The 20632-nt window shown below is 41.7% G+C and overlaps 1 protein-coding gene across 3 annotated transcripts in view; it reads right to left on the reverse strand.

Moving 5' to 3' along the window:
• INPP4B (inositol polyphosphate-4-phosphatase type II B) overlaps window positions 1-20632 on the reverse strand; it is a 385552-nt gene that overhangs the window by 67025 nt on the left and 297895 nt on the right. For all 3 annotated transcript variants that reach the window (XM_019534402.1, XM_019534401.1, XM_019534403.1), the window contains exons 17-21: window positions 19608-19780; window positions 18662-18785; window positions 16677-16794; window positions 12249-12389; window positions 7373-7470 (exon numbers count right to left, since the gene is read on the reverse strand). In XM_019534402.1, coding sequence (XP_019389947.1) covers window positions 7373-7470; window positions 12249-12389; window positions 16677-16794; window positions 18662-18785; window positions 19608-19780 — 654 coding nt within the window. The remainder of the gene's footprint in view (window positions 1-7372; window positions 7471-12248; window positions 12390-16676; window positions 16795-18661; window positions 18786-19607; window positions 19781-20632) is intronic.

A 20632-nucleotide genomic window follows, 5' to 3' on the forward strand; every position in this document is an offset into this window, starting at 1 on the left:
AGATGCATCTGTGGATGCATGCCAAGGTGCGGTTGGCCTTCCTTACTGCCTCTCCACACTGCCGGCCCATGTTCATCTTGGAGTCAATGATATCATCATATAGTGAGAAAACTAGCCAGAATGAGCTGGGGTGCCGCCGTGCGAGTACTCTGCATCTCTGCTATGGTACTGGTCTTCATAATGGCCAAGTACGGTGCACCTGTCTGGGCTGCTAGCACTCATACCAAAAGTGTGGACGTCCAGTTAAATTCTGCAATGTGTGCTATCGCTGGAACCATCAAATCTACACTAATCCACTGGTTACCAGTGCTGGACAATATTGCTCCCCTAGACATTCACTGTGACAAAGCTGCATACAGACAGGTTGTCCGCATGAATGACAACCCAGACCTTCCCATCCACAGAGATTTAAAGAACCTCCAAACTCACCATTTGGTTTCCCGGAAAGCTTTATGGACACATGTACAAGCCCTTGTAGGCCATGATAGCGAAGCTGTGGTTACTTGATGCACCAATGGTGTATTAGGAGTTTTGCAAAATGCGATTATGGTAATCCTGATCAACCTATGGATCACATAACAACACTCTGCTCTCTATACAAATTTGATGATGACATCGCAGAGATACATTCCCTTTCCTCAAGAACATTAGACTGGTTAACTAACCTTAAACTGTACTTATAATTGTTGCTCCAAGTCCTCTATACAAAAGAAGAAGAATCACCATTTCTTCAGGATTAGGTACTTGAAAATTAGAATTTACTGTCAGGGACAGTAGTCTCATGCCGCCATTTGAAATGCTGAATGTCTCAGCTTGTAAACTATTTAGATTACTGCTGCATGCAAATAGTGGGTAAATTCATTAGCGAAAGACTACTTTCAAGCTAATGTAACAACTCTCTCAGTTTCAGGCAAAACAGGATCTCTTACAAGGTACTTAAGTTTCCATTGATTTTTAGATTGCAGAGATGTCTATTCCAAACATCGAAGTCAAGCTGTAGCAGCCCAAGTTGAAAATAATTTACTGATTAGCTGTTAAGGAAAAAGGAGGATTAACTTGAATTGCGCTAATTTCAGCAACTGTTAAAAATCTCAGCAAGTAAGAACCCACCAGCTTATATGGAATATAATTACGTTGTTATGGCAGGAAAGTGTGCACTTGCTAAAATTCATCACATAAACCCACAAAACCTTGAGTCAAACCTGTCAGAAACCAGCAAGAAAGAAAATGCAAGCAGCAGTAATGATGACAGTGAGACTCCTAGAAAATTCTTCCAAGCATTGAGAGTTACTTATTGTGAATACATTTTCTTTTTTAAAAAAAACAAAACCTTGGTTACCTATTCACATTGATGCTCTTATAGTCTAAGCATAAGTGAGTCAGTGGAATATGGGGCTTGATTATAAAAGACACCAAGTTTACTGTTGAAAAGCTCATATTGAACATATTAGTTAACCTGCATAGGATTATCAGTGTACCTTCTTTCCAATATCAAACCCCCTATACATGAAATAAATAAACAACTTTTATAGCACAAAAGGTTATTGACATGAGCTTGGGGTGGCCTTAAGAAAGCCAGTTGTGAATTACACAAGTCAGACTAAACATGTAACAACTTGCATTTATTTTTCTTTCTTCTTATGATAGCAATCACAATGTGCTAGTCACAGCCCACACAAGAAGAAAGACACAATCTGAATGTAAGGCAGTGGCAGACAAATTTTTTGGCAGGCATGCCACAAATTAAGCCCATATCTTCCCCTAATGCAGGGGCGGGCAAAATACGGCTTGTGCAGCCCCTAGAAAATTTAGTAAATTAATATTTATTTGCTCCCGGCTGCCTGCCAAAGATTACAGGAGCCAGAAGCAATAGGACCCAGGGGGAGTCCACAGCAGGACTGAGGAGCCCAGTCCCCGCTTATTCCCAGCCATTTCCCTGCCCCTGCCCTGCTCCAGCACCACATAGCTCCAGCTGCATCACCAGACTGTGGGAACATGGGGCCACACCAGTACCCAGGGTGTATGTGTGTGTGCACGTGTGTAGGGAGAAGCAGAGCATGCGCGTGCATGAGTGTGTGGGGAAAGGCAGAGTGTGTGTGTGTGTTCATAGGGTGAGTCCCACATGCATACCCCACTATACACATGCACTTCCCTCACACTGCCGTACACGTAAGCACCCACACCCATACTCCCTCACACACGCCAACTACCCTTTCCCATACACAGCCTCTGACAAATCCCATACCCACTTACACTTCACATATGTGCACACCCACATGCTCCCTCACCCCAGAGCCACACCCCCTCCCCTATCTACCTCCCAAAGACACACCCACACCCTCCCCCACACCCCCAGTCCCCCACAATCCTATACCCACCCCAACATACAAGAATAAGACTTCATTTTAAGCTACTGTGTAGTACTTCCAGGGGCAAGGGGGGGGACTTCTGATGGCAAAGGTCAGGGATTAGGGGGCACAGCACCTGTCAAGGGGCAGGGCTACCTATGTGGCCCCTGACAGTTTGCCAAAACTTGGTATGTGGCCGTCCATCTGAAATACTTGCCCAACCCTGCCCTAATACTACTCTGATCCTCTTCTCTTGCTTTATCTGCTGCTCCGCTTTTTGCTCCCTACTCAATCTGCTGCTCTGCATTCTGCTTCCTTCACTATCTGGCACTGTTGTCAGCTCCCTCATGTGCCACATACAGAGGCTGCCTGTGCCACAGATTGACCACCTTAGCCACATCCACACAAACATGGATGTTTGTTTCCCTGGGGACAAGAAGTAGCATCACACATTGTGCTACTGCTACTTGTCCCCAGGGAATGCCTGTGGCACGCACTCTCTGACACACAGCAGGTTACCCCAGGTGGGGTAGAGGAGGCTGGAACCAGCAACTAGGCTGGTCCCAGCAGTTTTACCTGGAGTCCCAGGGACTCCTGGGGCTGCAGCTGTGGTGATCCTGCCGCTCAGAGTCTGGCCAACAGTTGGAGTGTGGTCAGGCTCTGCTTTTGGAAGAAGTGCTCTGTCCCCACATACGCTGCTCTGCTTTTTTTTCTGTTCAGGTTTTTCTGACCCTGAGATCTCCCAGGGTCAAAAAATCCCACTGTGCTGCTACCTTGCAGCATTGAGAACAGCTGAATGTGTGGTATGTGGCACCACAGATGTGTCTGCGGTGCCACAAATTGCACGACCACGCTCACCTGGATGCGCCCTCTGGTGTAAGAGACAAGCAACAAACCAAGAGACTATTTAGTCAATCATATTGAAAACTCCTATGCAACTATATTTCTCTCTTGCCAAGTTAGGGAAATAATTGTATGCTGGGGTTGTGATAAGAGGGGTTTGGGAGGCAGGAGCTACAGTACAGGAAGATTAATAGCTAGTTCAAGTCATGTTCCAGGCCTGACATAAAAGAAAGTATGCTGTTAGATGTAAGAGGGCATGCAGTGACGTACAAAGGATTTCAGAACACAGGACGAGATAAAAGCAGTCAAGCATAGATGGGCAGATGAGGGGCTTTGACAACAAGCACCAAAACTTTGAACTTGATATAATGAAGAAAGGGTTAATATCTTTATCTATGCCACATGCTTACAGGAAAAAAGGATGTTTATAAAGAGATTTGTAAAAATTATTTTCTATTTGCACATCCCTTTTTGTGGAAGGCTGAATGTTGCAAGTGTGCAAAGTTGGAGGGTAGAATAAAAATTACACCTTTGCCTGTTAGATTGTAAGCTTTTCTGGTAAAGGAACTGACTCTTATTACCACCATTTTACATTCCAGTCATGCAGGCCACTTGCAGATGCGATGAAATTGCCCTTTTTAGTGGTTTAATCCTGTCACACCTTACATACATTGTATATTAAATAACTTTGTTATGTAGCAAACTAAAACACATCCCAATGTATTTTAGTTTGCTATGCTGTGAAACAAACTGCAGTGATACATCCATTCCTGGGGCCCCCTGCAGCTCTGGGGCTGCTTGGTCCGCTGACAGCTCGCTCCCAGGCCACAGGCAGGCTCTGCTGGAAAAAAAAAAAAGTGGTGAGAGGCTTGGTGAGCTTCCAGAGCCCCATGCACTGTCCCTGCTGCCTTTCTGCCATTTGGGACCACCTGGGAATGGGCTGGCTTGCCCCAAAGGCAGTGGAGGAAGGCAGAAGGAGGGTGGCTGGAGAAGGCAGCAGGGATGGTGCTTGGGGCACTGGACTTTTGGGAAAGTTTGCAAAAGCTCAGGCTTGGTGGGCTTCCAGTGCCCCATGCACCATCCCCACCACTTTCTCCAGCCACCAGCACACCCAGCCACCCTCCTACTGCCTTTCCGCACTGCCCTAGAAGCAAACCATCCTATTCCTGGAAAGTCCCAGGCAGCAGGAACAGTGCATGGGGTGCTGGAAGCCCCAGTGGGGGGGAGAGGGGAGTGGTAAGGGTCCCACTTTATTTTTCTTTTCTGGCAGAGCCTGCACATCTCTCCCGTGGCTGTGGGGTGAGCTGCCAGCGGCGCCTGAGGTTCAGGGGGCCCAGTTCTCCCCTCTGCAGTAGCAGTGCCCCTTGGAGCCCCCCAGGCAGGCTGCTAGTGCACTGGGTGCTATTTTGCACAATCCTGAAAAACTGAAGTCAATAAAAATCATAAGAACACTTAAAAAATAAACATCAATATTATCCGTTGAAAGTGTTAAAAAAATAAACATTGAATTCTGCCAAGCCTAGTCATAATCTAAATAGATATGATGTACCAAGACTGGCTGGAGATGAGCACTGGCAGGGCTGTGCACCTGGCTCTGCACAAGCAATATGAACTACAAAAAGGAAAGAAGTACTATAACTTTGTAGATAGAGAGGAAGACAATTTCAGAGATATCATAATTGCATTGATATTGAAGGATACTTTTAAAAAATCTTCAATGTAATTGTTGTAGCTACACATTTCTGTAGTAATACAAATATAGCAAAACCATTGCAATTGTAACCCTAATTTGTTTAGGGTGACGGTTATAGTGATTCACCCTGCAGTAGTGATGCTCAACCTTTTCTCCAGCTGACAAGATAGGCAGGGATGGGTCCCTCTGCAGGTTTGATCCAGCTGGTGGTCTCAATCCAGTGACCACAGCAGGTGCTCCAGGGGCCTATCTGCTGTGCAGAGGGGGTGGGGGGCAGCCTGGTCCTGATCCAGTCATGCAAGGGAAAGGGGCTTGACCTGGTCCCAACCAGGCCCTAATCCAGGGAAATGGGCAACGGTGTAGCCTGGCCCAACCTGTCCAGGCAGAGGGAAAGGGGGAGTGACCAGTGCCACTAAGGGGACCAAGCTCAGTCATGAACCAGCAGCACACGGTGATGGGGCATGCCCTGGCTCCAAACCAGCCACAGGGTGGGAAGTGGGAATGGCCCAGTCCTGTGCTCTGATCCACTGCACAGGACATAGGATTTTGGCAGCAGGGAGGGGTGGCAGTATTAACTGCCATTGCTCTCTGCTGCTAAATTTTCCAACCCAAGGGGGACCTCATGGGCCAGATTCCAGGACTCTGCGGGGCTGCATTTGGCCCATGGGCTGGAGGCTTAGCACCTCTGCCCTATAGGAACATGCAGATGTAACAGTTACCTCACAATAGCTGATCAGCACTCCGCAGCAGCAACTCCCTTTCCCCTTTTAAGAAAAGTTATGTTTGTCCATAATCTAAGTATAAAAATATTATGGGGTTTTGCTATAACACTTTCTAGAAAATCAGATATTGTGATTATTAAAAGGGAGAGAGTACATTTCATTATGATTTTTGTTTTCAGTTTCTGAGAATTTTCAAATGAAAATGCAAGAAAACACTGACATATACAGAATCACTTGGTGTAACAACTAAGAAAATTTGTGGCATAAGAAGCATAAGCACAATGCCAATTATTAATCGTACAGTGGGATCTCATGATGGGGGGTATTACAACAGGATTGTTATAAGAGTATGTATGCTTCCAAAAGCAAAATTGATGGGCACCTCTAAAATACTGAGCAAGAATGTAACCTTTGAAACATACTAATGGTACATTGTAAGTTTAACCTGCATTGGTGGTTGGATGTCCCCAGAGGTTCCAGGTAATGGAGGCTAAATAGAAATAATCCATATTCATTTTAGAGCTCTCAGCCCTTGAAAAAAGAGGGTAAACAAGGGATGAGACATAGAGGGCACACCTACACTTTCAATTATGTGCTTTAGGTAATGTGAAATCTGTGTGCATTAAATCTAGTACCGCCATTGTGAGGGACTTGAAAAATGCACATTAGCCTATTTTAATGTACATTAGCAAAACAGCAATTTTTTCTGACCCTTTAATGTGCATTAAAATAGGCTAATGTACATTAAAGCACACATGTAGATGCGCCCAGAAGTGATAAGTAACTTTACTAACCTCAAAGTGACAAAAATATGGATTAGCATAATGGGGTTGGTATCAGAAAGAAAATACTACAATTGTTGAGTCCAGTGCAAATAATAATGAACTTATACAAAGTCCTGATCCTGGAAACCTAAACTACCATGGATGAGTCAGAAGGAACATAAATGTATCTGACAGTATACACAAAAGAGAGAAAATATTAAGGATGGTACAAGTGGATGTGTACAAGGGTAATGTTTTCAAATTGAGCAAAGGAGAAATATAAGGCTAGAACCTTAATTGTGAGGTCTTTACATAGTGGAATAATACCATAAGGATGTGATGGAAGTTTACATTCAGGTTATTTAAAATGAAGCTTGACAAGGTACTTGGAACATAATTTCAGAAATAATCCTGCTTTGGCAGGACTAGATGATCTGGTAGATCTTTTCAACTTTTGATTTAAACAATTAAGTATGCCCATGGTACTGTATTTCTAACACACTGTATCTAGTGAGAGGGTCTGAGCTAATGTCAGCTGAAGTGAATGAGAAGCTCTCCACTGACTTCACTGGAATTAGATTATGTGCATCACTCATTAGCTGTTTACATCTTGCTATGTATTCAGAAATAAACTGAAATGGATGCAAACTTCTATCAGGTATTTATGTATTAGTATTCTAAGTGTCCATTATCTTCTACTTGGATTACTGTGAATAAATATTTTAGTAAATTTGCAAAAATTATAATATACCATATTCTTACTCTGCTTGACCTTTTCCACCATCTTCTCTATTGCTTTGATCCTGCAAACTGTTCTGCATGGGTTAACTCTTACTGGTTACTAGTCCCAGCTGTCTACTTTGTGGAGCAAGCTGGAGGACTAAGGGCTAAATATAAAGGTGATACATGCTAAATCTGTTACCATTTCACCACTGCAATGAATTATGGTACATCGCCTATAAAACTTAAAAGCCAGTTAGATTCTATTAATGTTATACTTACAATCAGGAGGCATTTTTTCAGTAAACAATTTGTAATATTCCTTAAGAAGTTCAAAATGTTCCTGGTTAACATTCTCTTGCAAAGTGGTATCTCCAAACCTAAAAGACCACAGCAAAAAATAATAAATATAAAAACCATTCTCAAAAACAGGGCCATCCAATTTCTGAGTGACTGTGCCACACACCATGCAGGTCACACCCAGCTGCATGCTGTGTGGGTCACATACCACGCTGTGCTGCACACATCTACCCTCCTCCCTGGCACAATGGGTGCACACCCACCACTCCCTGAACCGTGGAAGCACCCTGCCCCACTGGCTGTACTGTCTCAGTGCCCCCACGTCCTGCATGCCATGCCACATGGGTCTGCTGTGCTGTGCTGCACTACACAGGGTCCCTGGGTCATCTGGGGCTATCTGCCTGCAGACTATTCAGTCCTGCCTCTAGGGCCACCCCTAGGGGTCAGACAGCAGGAGCCAGAGAAGGGGGTGGGAGCCTGAAGACTCCAGTGGCAGCAGCTGTCAGAGCAGTGGTGGGGAGTAGCACCCACACCAGGAACCCAGGGTCCATATCGGGTCAACCATATGCCAGTTGGATAGACCTGCTAAAAACAGATAATCTCCTATTCCATTGCTATCCCCAACCTAATCCAACCTCAACTATGCCTTCTGAATGTAAACACTGAATTGAATTTCCTTTTATTTTCTAATAGTTGTTCAAACAGATGTTATACAACAAAAAATTAAGCGACTAACCTCTGAACCTTTGCATTGTTCAGAAATATTACTTCTAATACCGTACACCTCTCCAACGACAGACAAACGAACAAAAAAATCCACTTACTTTCATACTATTAAAGCCCAAATCCTGCCACTCTGAAAAAAGCTGGAGTAAATCCATATTTTGCAAGGTTCCTCTGGATGTCTCAAATGCCAATGTTGCTTAAACAACATTAACTCTTTTATCTCATTTACTCATGATGCTATTAATGCTACTGGTCATTTACACTAGTGTCTAGCTAAAGTCAATGCACGAACCCAGCCATGATGGAAATTATGTCCGACAGAGAAGGAATAAATCTGACAGGGCACAACAACAGCAGCACTTTCATCTGACAGGGCTGTAAGTTTGTTCATCAAGTTGGGATCCTTATGAACACTTAGCCTAAATTTCCAGTCATTCCTTCTTATATCTATTACTACTTGCCAATAAATTCTGTTCAATACTGTTGAACATAGCTTCACTACTGAGACCTGCATGCTAGATAACTGCAATTTACAGCATTCAGGCAAAAACTACTACGCAAGGTAAAAGAACTTCAGTCTTTCCACAGTGGTGCTGCCCATTTTTCAGCAATATGGGTTAATGAGAAAATATCATGCAAGTGCTCATTTTCTAGGTTCCTCCAAGAAACAGCTTCAGGGTATCTGTTCTCATCATTAAGAATCTCCATGGTTTTGGCCCAAGCAAGCTACCTAAGACAATGCTTCTCTCCCCATAATTTCCCATGTATTTTGCAGAAACTACACACTGTCTCTACCTCTAGAATGAAACTCTTAAGAGTGGAGATGGAAGAATCTTGGCAGTAAGCCCAAGACTATGGAACTTTGTTTTGGAAGACTTGAGAATAGCCTCAAGCTCAACTGCCTTTGGAATGACACACAAAACTTATTTTTTCAGTTGAGCTATTCCATACCAACTACAACAACAAAAAAGAGAAGACTGAAGAACAAAGGAGGAATTATAAAGGGGGCTAGAGAACAGAGAGAAGTGAGAAGAAAATGGACTAGAAATCAGTGAGTCTGATGTGTGCTGTCATAATGTGTGGAAAGGTCTTGGCCATTTGGTGATAAATGTAGGACAGAATCCCAGACAGGAATTGTGCGGTTTTCCACATAGCATACTGATTGATCTCAGTCACTATTGCATCCATTTATTATCTAGTTATTTTTAAAGAGCTCCTCGCTACAATGTGTAATCACAGTGCTTTCCCAGGAGAAACCGTGAGTGTACAGATGTTCAGGCTTTTTCCCCCACAGTAAAAATGGCCATTCCAGGAGAAAAAATGTCTGCAAACAGCTAGGGTTAAATCACTACCATCAGAGTTTCTCCTAGGAAAGCAATGTCTGTACATCCTGTGGCTTTGCTCAGAAGAAAACATAGTCCTCTACCACACAGTGTGTCACTTGCAGGACTCTGCTGCTCCAGCAGGAAACAGAACATGTCCCCTTCACTATCCCCACACTGTAATGCTCACTGGCTCACCCAATCAGGGCTGCCTTATACATTGCTGCCATCTGTAACCAGGCAGACTAAGGCAGCCTGTAGAGGATGCTAAAATGTGTGCACTAGCCCACCTGAACCCCCTTCCCACCTCTCCCAGCTTCACAGTGTCAGCACTACAAGCTCTCTACCCTTCAGGGTCTCAGTATTCAAATATCTATACAAGCAGGTCTGGGTAAATTTCTCTGCCAGGAGAACAAACCCTGGAGAATTCCCCCAGATTATCTGACTGCATGTACACACCCCATATGTTTGAACTGCTCTGTCATATATAAAGTGAACAGCAAATTATCAGTGACAATAAACCATAAAAGGCTATACTGCATCTTAACATTTTGTCCCATGTTCTGTATCTTAAATCTATGCATGTCACTAAAATAGACATTAACCATAAATATTCAGATGTTGAACCTTGCTTATCATTTTCTTAAATCAAATATATTTTCAAACATGGTTCATTGAAACTGCATGTGTTTAGTTCCACTGAAATAACATTTACAATAAATAGAAGATCATTTCTATTGTTACTGATGTTTCCTCTTAGGATTGTTATTCTCCTGCAATACTTACAGGTAACTTTTTATTGAAAAACCAGGCTCTGTGCTTCCAACCTTAATTTCATATCTCAAGCACAAGAGTTAAGCCCTAAACTTCAGAGACACCAGTAAACTCAGGTAAGATTCTGAACTCTGGATGTCTCATATAATGTCTGTAATTAAAGAACTGCTATTTCTCCATAGATTGATCTCACTGGATTTGCCTGATGGACATGTTGCCTTAACTTCTAATTTTTTTGCAGTATGATTTTCTTTCCTTTTTATACAGAAAAGAGCAGCACATCAATCATTTTATAAAATAGTACCATCCTGCTTGTCACTCAATACTATAATTTGGTTGCCATCTTTGACTCGGACTTCTTTCCAGGCATTCATGTGCAGGTTATTTTTAAATCCTGCCAAATTCTTTCTGCAAAATATTTCTGTCTCTCCAAATGCTTAAAGCTCTCAGCCGAGCTCTCATAATCTAGCACGTTGATTACAGCAACATCATTTCCCCTGGCCTTAGAAAGTGGAAACCTGCACTACTTGTATCCTTTCAGGATGCTGCTGTAAAGATCATTTTTGTTTCTTATTGATTTGCCTCCTGCCAGTCTCATTTGTATCTCTCCACTGGTTCTGTGTTCTCTATTGCACCAAACATAAAAGTTACTTTACTTCACTTTCAAGGTTTTTCATGACTTACTTTACCCAACCTAAACCCTCTGATTCATTACTAAGATGCTGAATCCTATCTCTGACTGGCCAATTATCCAGTTCCCAACTTGCTAAATTTTCATAGCAGCATCTTGTGTATCCTCCTATACTGTCCCCTCACATTTGAGAAGAGTTCCCCAAAAACATCCATTAATTTACCTCGTTATATTTTTTGAATCCTCTTCAAAAATTTTCTCTGCCAGGATGTCTACAAAAAAACTGACAACAGATATACTGCCAGTATGCTAAAACCCCCATCTACTGGGACAACCAATAGTTTCTCACTACTTCCTTCCCCTTTCTATCTCTCTCTGTTCATCTGTTCTTTCTTATCTCATATCTAGATTGCAGGGACCACCTTTTTGTTTGGTGTTTGTACAGTGCCTAATGCAGTGGGTCTTTGGCCCTTGGTTCCTAGGTCCTTCAGTTATAACAAACATGCAAACATAGGTAGGTCTGTATCTCTTTTCTGGCAATCAAAGACTGCTGGTAAGAAATAAGTAACATTTTTCAACATATAGTGAGTGTGGAATGGAGCAAATGGGTGGAGCTTCCTTTATTGGCAGCAGACTAAGTATTGCCAGAGGATGTGTGGATACACCCTCTCTTTATCCAATTGTATATGTGAGCCCAGCAATACTAGCAGCAGGCATCTTGGGTTATTTGATGTGATCCACAGTTTTTTTCCACCTAGGTGGGTGAAACTGACTAGAACTGCATAGTTTGATTAGGTTGAGGCACCAAACTAGTTCAAGGGGTATAGCAAGATCTTGAGTGGGCAAACATAATTAAGAATTTCAAGAAAATAAAACATCATTCCCCTGCTGCTATGACCCTATTGTTAACATAACCCATTACTACTTTGTTGATTCCCTTGGCTCATGAACCCTATACTATCAATTAATATGAGGAGTGTACCCTCCAAGGCCTGCAACCTGCTCACCTTTTTCAGCTTCACCTGTTCTAGAGAAGTGGTTTGTGAATTTTCCAAATGAAGCTTTAAAGAGCCCTATTCTGCTCTTTGATATACTTTTGCAAGGGTGAACTAGAGCTATACATGCACGCTCCAGGAAAAAAAATGGGCTTTAGCGATATGAAATAGATGAGTTGATTTTCTTTTCTTTTCTTTTTTGGTAACTTTTTTCATTATTTTGTTTTAGTTCATACCTTGTGGGTTTTTTTCTTTAACCTAATTTAGTAACATATACCATACTCATTGAGTTGGTACAAGGGCCAGTAATAACAAGGATCCCATGTTATCTAGTGTGAGATCATCAGGGTTATCACAGCATGCTCAAGCAAAAAACTGAATAATGAACCTTCCAAAAGGGACTGTCATACCTCTCTGCAAGCGTTTGCTGTTCGTTGATTCCAATATTAAAGAGCACTGGGTACACATGGAGCAGCTTTCCTTCTTTAATCTCTTGTGGCAGCAACTCAAACATCTTTGCTGGAAGCTGGACTTCTATTACATAATGTTCTCTATGGAAAGAACAGGAAAAATAAGAGATGGGAATTCATAGATCTCATAGGAAAGAATGGTTAGATTTAGAAATCAACTTTTCCACCAATTACTCTCTGGAATTTTAAGTAACTTCTTTTCTGTTTTTAACAAATGTGTAAGGAGATAGAATCTGTAATTTAATTATAAAGTGTGCCTTGATAATGATTTCTTTACCAAAGTGAAAAAGGAATAAAACTGAAGGCGGTAAAAAATGCAGAAAAATTTCTATCAATTGCTATAGAAGTATTAAGGAGAACAATGACAAATCTTCATATGTAATATATCTTGAGCTACAATGCCATCTCTGTTCAGGAGGCACTTAAATTGGCCCAATTTTCATGCTAAACATTATTTACTGTTTCCTGTACCTAGGGAGGACCTTGGATGATATCCTCCAAAGGCAAATCCAGGTCAGAATTCTTCCATTTTGATTGGAAGCATCATCTAAATTAAAAGTGGCACTATGCAAATGTAAGGGATGGTTTACTACACAGATATGAATAATAGTGCAGATGAAATCATATAATATGACAGCTTTTATGTTATGTCTGTACCTCCAATCTGATTTTGAGATGAACGTATTCCACCTTTCGTTTTTACTACTTTACAGTAGTACCACTTAATGGGCTGCTGCAGGCTATAGAGGAACCTGCATGGTGAGCAGCAGGGAGAGCCATTTTAAGAGGGGAGAGGTATGGCAGAGCACCTTTGGTGCCTGCCACTTTAAGCACAAAAGCATGCAGCAGGGTAACTAGCAGGTGCGGGCCAGCCCTGAAGAGGCAGTCACATGGCTGCTGGATGGGCCATGTGATTGGAGAAGAGGAGTGAACAGGTTCCATTTTAGCTCAGGAATCAGGGCTGAGCCAGGAGTCTGCTGCTGGTAGGTGAAACAACAACACCCAGCATAGCTGCTGCTCATAACGTCTTGGAAGTAAGGGAGGAACTATGGGGATTGGCAGGAGGTTCCTGGGGATCCAGTAGGGTCCTGAGTCCCAGGAAGAAGCCTTGGGTCTACAGAAAGCAAGGCCCAACCCAGAAAGGGGGCTTACAACTTGCTGGCCTATGAAGGGGCTAGGTAGGCCCTGATTAGATCAGGCAGGGGTGAAGCCAGGGGGTCAATTGAGCCCAACGGACCTAGGCTTCTTGCAACTTTGCTGAGCCTCTATGTCAGCCCGGCTTGAGGCGATGGCTATATAGTGGGGTCTAAAGGGGGACCCCCTCTGGAGTATGGAGGGTAGCGGCTGCCATGCTGACCTTCTGATCCCTTGACCGGTCAATGTAAGGGGGCCAGGGCCATAAGGCCAAAGGGCATTAAATGGGCAGCCTCCCGCATTATTACAACCAGTATCATAACAATAAGGTGTGGCATGCGAGACCAGGCAGACTGCCCTAGGCAGGTGGATGGGCTGGTACTGTGACCAGGCTGCGGAGGTTGCACGCTGTCACACATTATGATGGGTGCATTTGAAAGACCTTGAGAATGTTGATTTGGATTTTTTTCCCCATCTAGGAGGGAGTTTCCTTAGTGGCACCATCTTTATGGCTTCTTACATGTCCATTCTGTTGCACAATGTGCACAAAAGCTGCACTTGCAATCTCTTTGTGAAATACCACTGAAGAAGCATAACAGGGCCAAAGAGTGACGCTGAAATCAGGTGAGAAAAACAAGCGCTGACATTCAGAGGACTAATTAGAGACTAATTTAATGCTGTTTTATAGGTTCTGTGGGTGCCTATACACATGCAGTGAGGCTGCTCTGACGCGCCGTAATTACAGCGTGTCAGAGCAGACGTGATTGAGTCTGTTGGAGTGAGGTAATTACTGTGCTCCAGCAGACTCCAGTGTCACATGCATCAGCGTTCCCAAGTTGAAAAATGGTGGCGTGGGGTGCTCTAACTAAAGCTTATCAAATAAATAAAGCAGCTCCACAGCCATTTTTCAGTGCAAGGACACTGATGATACATGAGATGCTCTGGGTGCTTTAATTAGAGCTGCTTCCCCCCAACTCCTGGAGCATGTCTACAAATGCCTGCTGGGTCTATTTAACTAAGGAATGGTAATAAAACAAAAATGCTTCCATGTCAAGTAATTTTTCTCTTTTTATAGCTAGATTCATTCTAGATAGGCTTAGTGGACTTAGGCTGAGTTAGACAACCATACAACTACATTTTCCAGAGAGTGCAAACTACGGCATAAAATCATTACAGAATTCTCATCACATAATATTTTCTCTTGAAAACAGAAAAACAAGTAGTTTAAGGGAATAATAATAAAAGATAACCGCACATTTCAGCAGTAATAGTTTACATTTTGGAATGACCTATTTAGAATTAATATTCTATGATGAATATGTGATCACACATATTCCTTCCCACAATTTGACTTGCCTAACAGTGTAACCGCGCAATAATGATAACAAGCGTTAGTTGAAGTTTTTACAGTACACTACCCTGTGATGCCTCAAAGTTCAGATGCACAATAAAAAAGAACATTGCTGAGAGATTTTAAAAAGAAAATGTAACTACTTTTATTTATAACAACTCCTTGGCACTTTAACTGAACTTTATTTACATTAAGATATTTAGGGTCAGCCACATACATATTTTTCATTAGTACCGTGCTCATAAGATTGATTTGTTTTTAGGCACAGAAACTTGTGCTTAAGCATTTCCCTTGATAACAAATTACAAATAAGTACTGTGACTGCAAGCTCTTTTATTACAGAGACAGATTAATTTCCTGACTTGCATTTCTGCAGTGTGGGTTTAACTCTCATTTTAGAAGGCCATGCTGCATAGGAATTAACCAAAAAAGGGTGAGTTGTTTTTAGAAAAGCATGTATTTTTAACAACAATCAGAAAAATGTTAATTTGTCCACCACTTTTACTCTTTACATTTACCCTCTTCTATCTCCTTATAGATACTATGTCATTATATCTAACTGGATTGAGCCTTAGGAAAATTAAACCTGCTTTCGTTTTAAACTTAAATCACCAATTCCTTTCTCTGAATCACCTTCCAGTAAGTACAGTATAGTAATCACAGACAATAACTCTTCTTCCTAAAGACTGACTGCTCCCTCAATCCATAATGACTTGGGCAGCTTGAAGCTTATGTCTGTTTCAAAACCTGGACCTCCAAGTGTGACAGTTCAATGTACTGTAGTAATGGCAGCAGGCCAATAGTAGTGGCTGTTGATTTTTTCAAGACTTGATGGGAATGATTTACAAAGGGTGAATTTCTTCTGATTAGGACTTAACTCAACCTACCATAATTTTTCTTAATTATTCCTGATGCCTTGCCCATCATGCTCTGACCTTCCTAGCTATTTATTTCAATCCCTTCTCGGAAAGCTCACGCTATGAGAGTGAATTGTCAGGAATAATTAAGAAAAACAGTGGTGTATGCCCCCATGACAGAGGAAATACATCTTTTCTAAAAAGTTGCTGCTTTTAGCTGAATTTAATTTACAGTCATCTTAAGAATTATGGTACTATTAAGGAAATGATTTCTGCAAAAGTAAAAACATTTGGAGCTTCAGACTGTGATAATAATGAAGAGAAAGAAAAATGTTCATCACAGGCAACATATCCTTTTTAATTCCTTTATGTCACAAGCATTATTACAGCATTCAATTTATGTACTGTACTCCAGGGCAAGTAATTTGAGAAGCATAATGTATTAGTGGGTAAAATACAGGTGTCCCTGACTCTGCTTGTATGATTTTAGACTTTATTTTTTAAAAGCATCCATTAATTTGGGACACCTCATTCTGAGTTCACAACTCAAGATACCTCAGGCCTGATTTTCAGAGATGCAGTGCCATGGGTCCAAGTGAACTGAATGGTAAGAGAACTCAAGAGTGTCTCACTCTAAGACCTCACTTTTGAAATACCCATAATTAGAAGCCACTTTTGAAAACGTTGATCTCCACAGCTCTCTGCACCTCAGTTTCCCAACGTGTTGGGGACAGGAATACAGACCATAACTCACAGAGATAACATTAGGATTACTATGTATTAACATTTGTAACACTGAGATCCTTAGCAGGAAGGCACTATGAAGCCCTACTTATTACCTTTACAGGTCCTCCAGAAAATTATTCATAATTCCATTTACTTCAGGAAAATCACACTTACAGATTTCCAACATAAGGAAACACAGAAAGAAGAGAAGCATTAATTGGATTCCTACTTGATTTTACCACCAGCATGTAAAGCTACACAGCTCTAAGGCTCTTGCTTCAGGAAACAGCCCCTACTTACCGCCTTCCAGTTATAATAGGCAAGAAATCATCTGATTTGGCTTCTATGATTTTAAACATTACATTTTGTAAATCTGAAATGCCCACAACCATGTCTTCCAGCATTCCAATTTCTTCACCTATGTAGAAAAATTTCAAAAGTTAACAGATGCTGATGTGTCTGACTAGCTACAGAACCGATACTTATAAGGCAATAAAGGGAATTAAGTGCCATATGTGCATTTTAAAACCCGAGTACTTAAATTATGCTCTTAATGCTACATTTAGGGCCCCTAAATAAAGAAACTTTGTTTTCAAAGGAGCCGAGAACTTTAAGGGGTAGATTTTATTTCAGCAATTAGTTGCATAGGTGGACTTAGGTACCAACTGCAAGCCTATTCCACTCTGCTCAAGTCCCTGAAATATAAAAGGTGGGTCCTTCTCTTTGCTGCTCTTTTGTGACTTAATCTTAAGGGTAAGGTTGATGATGTGTTACAAATTAGACGTGTTTGTGTATTTTCATGGATCTGAGCAGGGTGAAAGAGTCATATTTAGGTGCTTATGTGCACTAAGCTGCCCAATAGGTGGAATAGTATCTGGCTCCATTCTTCCCAATGGCATTAATAGTATCTCTGGATGTTGAACATTTCTGAAAAAATCAGTGTATTGGACTAGAGGGACAAATAACTTTAGAGCAGGCAGGTGGGTTTTTTTTTAATTTTGTCTATTGTGAAAGCCTTTTTTTTTTAAAATAGATTGTTCTGATATAATGACCACTTGTCTGAATCCTCAGGGTAGCTATGAGGCAGACAGCCCCTTATACTGCAGTAACTTTAGAAGTGGGGCTCTACAACATATTTTGGAAGTGACAAACAGCTCCAGTGGTGACATTTTTCCTCCTTAGGCAGGTCAGTCTGTGTTTTGAAAAAAAAAAAATCCAACTTCTTTAATGTGCTTAAAGTATGTCAAAATTTCTCTTTCCAAATATCCATCTTAATAGCTAACAAATGTTGGCATCTATGAATAAGTTCAGAATGAATAGCTTAGAGTTATCTTTATATCACAAAGTCTGACCTGCAAGTTGCAGAAATGCTGTCTGGGTTGAAATCACCCAGAGTTGGCAGCAGTTTAGCTTGGCGTCTGTCAGCTGTAAAAAAAAAAGCTACCTGGGCTATGCTTAATACTCATATGATTGTAGTTCACAGTGGGCACAGGTACATGAGACTTCTACTGAAGTTGTCTGATTAGCTGCATAGGAAAGGTCTCATGTCTATACAAGCAGTGTTATTTAGCAGAAGTAAACGAATTAATTCTGCAGCAGGATACTACTTGTAAATACAAGTACTATCCTGATGTGGAGTTTCTGCAGCAGTGCATGTGCAGACCTGACTCAGATGGCTGGGGCATGAGGGTACTTCAGTGTGGGGGCTGCCTACCAGCTAGCCCCGCACTGGAGCACCCACGTGCCCAAGCCAGCCCCTCCGCAGCACAGAGCCAAGCTGGAGCAGCCCCAAGCTGGCAAGTCGGCTCCCCAGGCCTTTTGCCAGAGAGGACTACTCCAACTCAGCTCAACATGCTGCAGTTCTGGGTGCATGTGTAAATGTGGCACCTGGAAAGCAATAAGCACTGGAGTTTATTGCTTCGCATTAATTGTATGTGTCCAGTATTTTTCAAATAGGAAAAAGTTCCACTAGCTGCATTGTGGAAATGAGTCTCTTGTATTTAAGACAATATAGCTTAGTACTCTGCATGGAATAATTAGCAGTTAAGGTTCCAAAAGAAATTGGGAAAAAAAATTACTGTAATTTGTGATGCTGAATTGATATATAGCACTATATCAGTGACTTCAAATGCACTGTTATATGGAAGCCTGCTGACTCCTAATGGGATAATATTTGTTGATTCAATAAGCCAAATTCCTGAATGGATGTTAAAATAATAGCTTACTGGGTGAATTTCTTGGTTTGCAAGGATGTGTAAGCAGTGTAATTCAATAGCATTACTTACTGTATGTACTGAGAAGTCCTTCATATTGCACAAGCAAACCAACAGTATGAAGCTGTTGTAGGAAGCCTTGGTCATGTAAGCTTGTGTGCAATTTGATTATAAACCCACAGACCAACCCTGCAAGCTGAAAAAAAAAAAAGAGAGTTTAAGGAAAAAAACAAACCAGACACTTTTGTGAGTGGAGAGCAACCTTGTTGGTAGGCATTCCACAAAAAAGCCCCATGCCCTCCCCAACTGCCCACTCCAATTCCCTTCCTCTGTCCAATCTGCTGCTTTGCTTTCTGCTCCCTGCCCTATCTGCTGCTGTGCTGCCTGTCCCCAGCCTGCTACATGCCCGAAAGAGACTGCCTGTGCCACTTGTAGCATGCACGCTGGAAGTAGACCACCTCTGCCTTAATGTATTCTAACAGCAATTCTAACATTTGCTCTTTTTGTACACGAACTGAGTTATATTTGGCGTTTGAGAAACACATGCACATTCATACCTCAATTTATATACAATAACGGTAATATACAAATAAAACATTTTGATCTCAGTTCAACCTTATTTAGATGTTTCCTTACATTAAGCAAACTACTTGCCATAAGTCTTACATCTAATTTATGCAGAGATCAGAATCCAGTTTTTAAGGTTATTAATAGTTTAAAACTGGAATATTCAAAGGAGCCTAAAGGCATTTGACTTTCAACTCCCACTGAAATTCAATAGCAACTATGCACTGAAATCCCTTGGCTCTTTCAAAAACCCAACCTGAAAATTACTATGACAATGTTTTATTTTCTTCCCTCATCATAGTACAGAATGTTAAAGTGAATGAACAGGGAAAAAAAACCCCCCCACTAAAAAGCTGAACACTTGTCTGTATACCATAACTAGTTACAGTAATGCCAAGAGCAACAAAAACAGTCACCGAAATAGGAAACAAATGATGCAAGAAGCACCTACTGCTTGACTAAAGACGATATCTCTTCTTAGGGTCAGCATTAAACACTGTGGCAAACCACATGCAAGTTCCTGAAGCAGAACAAAAGTCATTGATTGTTTTGCCCTTGTTACCACCTCTCCCATGCAGTCCTTCAGAGTAATCACAAGAGGATAAAGCTGCTCATACCAGTCACCTGGAACAACACAGAACACCAAGAGTGGTTATATCATTAAAACAAGAAACGCAGTCAAGAGCTTCTCAGGGATACTTGGTAGTGACTGCGTGAACCTAGAATTGCAAATAATTTCGCTACAATAAAATCCACAGGATAGTCAGGATGGTTCAGATGGGGCAATTTCTCTTTCTTTTTCTTGAAGAACTCCCTAGTTCCTAATTCAGATACTCAGGCTGGGAGTTGGAAAAAAATTCATCCCAAAACAAAGACTTTTGTGTATACCAAGCTTCTAAATGTATTTGTGATGTTATGTATCATAGCATAATAGCTGAAGCTCCACACAAAATGCAGAGGAAGACAGGGAACCAAATATTAGCTTAGTTGAAGCCAGCTGACATAGCTTAAAGGAACTATGACAATTTAAAATAAGCTATATCACCTACATTGAAAGTTTAAAATCTAAGGCTAGGTATAGACGTTACATCTGTTGTGCTTTAAGCACAGAAAACACACTAAAGCCAGAACAGAAGACATTCATGGACCATAGAGTGCTTTAAAAATGTCAGGTCACACTAAGTTAACCCTTGATGGACAAAGTTTTAGATTAAAGTGCTTTCTGTTACAGCGCTTTATGCAACATCTGTGCCAGATCCCATCAAGGGTCCATTTAGTGTGTAACTGTTGCCATCCCATTGCACAGGCTGCACTCAAGTTTCGGGCAGATCTTGTCTGCTCTGCTCCAGCATGGGGCTAGCTTGTCCCCTCAGCTATCACTGACCCACGTCAGTGACATCCTCTGATCCCAGCCCCACCTCTTCCCTCTGGCAGCTGTGAACCATAGCAGCGGGGGTGGGAGGAAGGGGTGTCTCT

The sequence above is a fragment of the Crocodylus porosus genome, unplaced genomic scaffold (genome assembly GCF_001723895.1).
Source record: "Crocodylus porosus isolate Cpor-Errol unplaced genomic scaffold, CroPor_comp1, whole genome shotgun sequence".
Taxonomy (NCBI): Eukaryota; Metazoa; Chordata; order Crocodylia; family Crocodylidae; genus Crocodylus; species Crocodylus porosus.